The 5810-nt window shown below is 35.1% G+C and overlaps 1 protein-coding gene across 1 annotated transcript; it reads right to left on the bottom strand.

Moving 5' to 3' along the window:
• Positions 1-3011: 3011 nt before the first annotated feature.
• On the bottom strand, positions 3012-5295 carry arl4ca (ADP-ribosylation factor-like 4Ca). Its single transcript, XM_084117346.1, has one exon. It carries the CDS (start codon positions 4747-4749, stop codon positions 4171-4173), a length of 579 nt encoding a protein of 192 aa, XP_083973472.1. The 5' UTR covers positions 4750-5295; the 3' UTR covers positions 3012-4170.
• Positions 5296-5810: the final 515 nt, after the last annotated feature.

Below are 5810 nucleotides of genomic sequence, written 5' to 3' on the forward strand. Positions count from 1 at the left end.
GACTAACAAATTACATTTTAATAACTTGTTTTGGATGGGGAGTGAGTTCCAATAGCAATAAATCCTGACAATGGTTGTAATTGTAAAACGTTTTTAACATGCGTAAATGTATAATTAAAGAAATCAGGAACAATGAAAGCATTGTAAGTACTAGCTTGTTTATATCGTAGTTGGTTATTAGTGGTACTTGCTAAGGCAAAATGCATGTCTTTCTGTCTGTCTGTAATATTTCACTTTGATGTGTACAAATAAAGATTTAATTCTTGCAACACAAAAAATAAATAAATACGGTAACACTTTAGTTTAGGGTCCAATTCTCACTATTAGTTGCTTATTAGCATGCATATATGATATTGGCTGTTAATTAGTACTTATAAAGCACATATACCTTATGCTGCATGACCATATTCTACATCCCTTAATCCTAATTATACCTAAACTTAACAACTAGCTTACTAATTATTGATAAGCAGTTATTAGGAGTTTATTGGGGCAAAAGTTGTATAATAGTTAGTTAATAGTGAGTATTGGACCCTAATCTAAAGTGTGACCAAAAAAAAAAAATTATTGAAAAAAAAAAAAAAAAAAAAATTATTATTCATTGTAATTTTATTTGTATTGCATTGTAATAAATATTATATGAGAACAATGGTTATGGTAAAAATACAATTATTATTATTATTTTTTTATTTCTCTAGTTGCCGGTAACACTCTTGTCATGAGTCTTGTTTGAGTGTTGTTTACTGTTAAAATCAGATAGTTTCCCTGGGAACAAAGATACTCCGATATCTCCATTTCCATAAATAACTATATGAGTAATCCCTGCCTTCAAGTATGATAAGACAACAAAATATGAGCAATTCACAGTAAATTCTTTGGGAAAATTAAAAACACGCATTGGATCACATTGACTGTCTTGCACTTACGGCTCAGTTGTCGCTAAGATCCCCATTTCTGGCCTTTTCGTGTATTTCCAGTGGGTGCTACATTAATTATTAAGGTCTATTTATAGAACCCTATTACCTGCTGCTCCAACATCATTCCCACTGCCTGTGTTTTTAGATAGGTTGATGTTAAAATTAATTATCTATATCATCTTTCCTGTCGCCTCACTGGGTTTCTGGATTGTTCAGAGCCAGTCTCTCATCTTGTGACATACCTTACAGAATTTTACACTCAAGGCCATGGGTTCATTGGGACGATGGGTAATTAATGTGGCTGATATTATAGCGTACACCTACTGTGATTGTGAAACAGGCATAAGCGGAAGCAGTACAAATATAGAAAAAAATCTTAGCTATATTGGTTTATGGGTCAATGACAAATGAGAAAGTCTTGGATGATAAAAAGGAGACTGTTTTAATAGTCTAGTTCATGACCATGTTGTATTGAGGTTGGTTTCATACACTGTAAAAAGTGATCAGTTGACTTAACTTAAAAACAGTGAGGAAACCCATTGCCTTACAATTATTAAGTAGGCTAAGTAAGTGTCATGTGTAATTGTCAAGTTCTACATTTTTGCAATTACACATGAAGTTTATTAATTAATAATTTTAAGAAAACAGGTTTCCTCACTTTTTTTAAGTTAAGTCAATGGATATCTTTTATTTAAAAAAAAAAAAATTTAACATTTTTGAATGTATTTAAAGGTAAAAATGTATTTAATACAAATATCATGATATTTATTATTACTTATTTAAATTTTTCCTATACCAGTCAAATGATTAACTTTTTTTGTTTGTTTTTTTAAAGAAGTCTACATCTTTCAGAAATCATTCTAATTTGGTGCTCAAGAAACATTTCTTATTATCAACGTTGAAAACTTTTTTTGCTGCTTAATGTTTTTGTGGAAAACGTGATAAATTGGGGTATGAAAGATTTAACTAAAAATAAATTATTTTATTTAGCAAGGACACTGACTAAAATTGACCATAAGTGACATTAAAGACATTTATAATGTTACAAAATAAATGCTGTTCTTTTGAACTTTCTATTAATCGAAGAACCCTGAAAAAAAAAAAAATCCATCCTGGTTTCCACAAAAATATTAAGCAGCAAAAACTTTTCAGAATTGATAAATAGGAACCATTAATAATTGAGCAGTAAATCAGCATATTAAAATAATTTCTGAATGATCATGTGACACTAAAGACTGATATAATGGCAGCTTAAAATCCAACTTTTACATCCCAGGAATAAATAACATTTTAAAATATATTAAAATAGAAAACAGTTCTTTTAAATAATAATAATAATAATAATTCACAATATTACTGTTTTCACTGTATTTTTGATCAATTAAATGCAGCCTTGGTAATAAGCACAAGAGATATTACCAAATAAAATTAAAACACATTACAAAATCTTAATTATTCCCAATGTTTGACCGCCATATGTCCAACCAAAACCCCCAAAAAACATTGGCCTTTCTAATTTTTAGACTAAAAGGGTTTTCTAAGTTGCGAGTGATTTCTTAAAACAGCACAGCATTTTAGCGTGATTTTGCCGTCTTGTTCTTATCAAAACCATAGTACAGTCTGTTAAAAGGAAATTTGATTTAAAATCACGCTTTGTGTATGTTTGCCCACCCAGCAGGTGTTGTGTTGCACGCCTCTAGGCCCCAGTCACACTCCCATCAGAGGGATTTTTCCCGGCCCGCTGTGGCTTATTCTAATTACACAATGGGTGAGTTCTCCTATTAATATCCATTTTCAATCTCGCTGAGCACTAAAAGGTCATTATCCCGGTCCCGAGAGTGTGCTACGCTCAAACGCGAGCACGTGTGGACCTCGGCCAGCCTAGAGCTAAATCAAAGGGATTTACGTCGTCCAGCGATGTGAAATCATGTAGATCTGACAGCTCGGGGAATTATGGGTGATGGCTGTTGTACCGAACGGCAACTTTAATTACAGAAAACAGGCTCGCCGCCCGCGATAATGCTGAATGCAGACTTTTCTGAAGTGTTTAGGTCAGGTTGCAAACCAACAAAACGCTACACGCGTTATGTATATTTCAGTATAATTTATTTTTGGCATCATGTGCATAAACAGTCTTCATTTCACTACATGGTTTCATAATACAACAACCTCTGATTGTAGTACAAAGTAGCATTTCAACGAAACAAACATATCTGGTCATGTTCAAGGCCTGTGTAGGGCACTTTAAAAAAAGACAGAGATGGAAAAAAAAAATGGAAAAACTGCATCGGAGGAACTATATGTGCTGCTAGTTATGCAAGAAAAGCATAATGTACAAAATAATCATTTTAATTCAGTTTATTTAAGGAATGATTTTGTAACAAAAGTAGGGGTTTTTCAAAGCACAGGCTACTGTTTATTAGCAATATTTATGGAGTTAATATCAAGCAGCAACATGGGTCCGGCCCATTTATTATTTTTTTTCTTATTATTATTTTTATGCACTTTAATTTATTGGCTAGTTACATATTTTCTCGCTATTTATTTAAGTAGTTTTTGGTTCTATACGCAAGCATATTATTTACCACTGTTTTTTTGCATCTCCTGTAACACTTTATAATAACTTTCACTAACAAGTCAGTAAGAAACATGCTTAAAGTGTGTAATTTCTGCGTAACAACACCAAAACTGAATTGCAAAATTAATGATTGTTTACTAACAGGTTTTTCAAATGTATCTGCCATTGGTCGGACAAACAGATTGTCCCGCCCAAAACTCACGCCATTGGTTGTGGCAAAGATGCTATATTGTTCAAGTAAGCTGTAAATATTGTAATTTAATTTTCCTACTTACTAACACATCACAGTTATCAGATCAAGAGTTCATGTAGATTCAAATACGGATATTTATGCAAATGTTTCAGACAGTATGAATGTACATTAACTGAATATTTGTTGCACAATGTATTATTAATGAAAGTTACTATAAAGTGTTACCAAATCTTGCATACCAAGGCAAAACCCATCATATCTTTCATGGCAACATTTAGTACACAAAAAAAATGACAATTCTGTCATCATTTACCCTCACGTAATTCTAAATCTGTACGACTTTCTTCTGCAAAACACGAAAAGGAGATTTTTTTCAGTTTTGAGTCAATGGGGACATGGAACATGAGGGTGAGTAAATAATGACAGAATTGTCGTTTTTGGGTAAACTATTTCTTTAAATGTCTCTACAAGTCTGCAATAGTCTATCGTTTCTTCTTCTGTTTGAGAGATTTCCTTCGTTTGACGATCATCTCGTATAGTTTGTCCATTCCTTCATGGAGACCCTCGCCAATGATGGCGCAGGCCGGTTGGACGTGGTACGTGGTGGAGGGACTCAGTTCATGGAGAGCCAGGTGCTTCTCGATCTCGGTGACTGTTAGGGATTTGGGGAGGTCCTGCTTATTGGCGATCACCAGCAGAGGAGTTCCTTGGTTCTCTGCGAATTTAGTGACTTTATGCAGTTCTGTCTTGGCTTCCTCAAGCCGGTCGACATCTACGGAGTCCACCACGTAAATAATACCGTCCGTGCAACGGCTGTAGGATTTCCATAGGGGTCTTAACTTCTCCTGTCCGCCGACGTCCCAGAAGTGACAGCTGATCCCTTTGGCGGTGCCATTGCTGAGTTTGATCTTCTCTGTGTTGAAGCCGATGGTGGGGACAGTGTTGACGAATTCGTTAAACTTTAACCGATACAGTACTGTGGTTTTACCGGCCGAATCCAAGCCTAGCATCACAATGTGCAGGGACTGGAATGCTGCGATGTTGGAGAAACCGTTCCCCATCTTATGATGAATATGTAACAATCAATAAATCACATAGCAACGTCGCCTATCTCGCCTCTTTGATCTCGAGGCTTCCAGGCTTCAGATTCATTGGTTATTTAGCATCCAAACTGAGATGACTTACAGTTTTGAAGGGAAAAACACCAGGTTATGATCCCGTAAAGCAATCCATAAAAGGAGAGGCACCTCAGCATGTTAATGGTGCATACTTATGCATGCAAACCCATAAAAGCATCCATTGCACATCAACCCAGGCAGGTACGCATGGTCGGTCTGGGAAGGGCGTTGGGTCCTCCTCCTGTTTTCTGATGATATGTTGTACTGCAGACCGCTGGCGTCCGTTTATGTCCTCACTATGAAGAGTTCACGAATAGATTTCTTCCACACGCAGCATAAATCCGAGACTGTAAGGTCAGGGAGCGAGGCGTTTCCTCAGTGGAGATAAAAACAAGCCGTCAGTGAGAGTAGACGGAGGTTTCCCCGCTGTGCTCTGCCTCACACTGAAGCGCTGCTGCTGCTGTCTGTGCGTGTGCATGAGGAATACAAATCTGTGTGAACTCCTCCCACACAGGCAAGCAGAAGCACGGAGACACCAGTTCAGAAAGTCACATCACAACACCGCTTGTACATCTCCATGTACAACATGAGATGCAGCACACACAAAAAAGTTTGGTGCTTATATATACCTATATATTTATTTATATCGGTTTTATCGGTCATATCTGATAACAGATCACTCTAAATAGAAATGTAGACATGCATTTTCTGTAAAGCTGCTTTGAAATGATATGTATTGTGAAAACCACTTTAGGAATAAATGTGAATTGAATATATATATATATATATATATATATATATATATATATATATATATATATATATATGCGTGTGTGTGTGTGTGTGTGTGTGTGTGATTTTAAAATCTAAAATTGTATGTATTTATTTAAATGTAGAGTTGTAAAATGTTTTTTATTAGTAGTATTATTATGGTGAGAGTTTTTATATATATATATTGAGTGAATATCTTGTAAAAAACAAGAAACAATTAAAGGATGAATCAT

This window comes from Abramis brama, assembly GCF_963993115.1.
Source record: "Abramis brama genome assembly, chromosome: 6".
Lineage (NCBI taxonomy): Eukaryota > Metazoa > Chordata > Actinopteri > Cypriniformes > Leuciscidae > Abramis > Abramis brama.

Bases quoted from the DNA above. Each gene is read 5' to 3' on its own strand.
- arl4ca (XM_084117346.1), bottom strand. From the start codon at position 4,749: ATGGGGAACGGTTTCTCCAACATCGCAGCATTCCAGTCCCTGCACATT.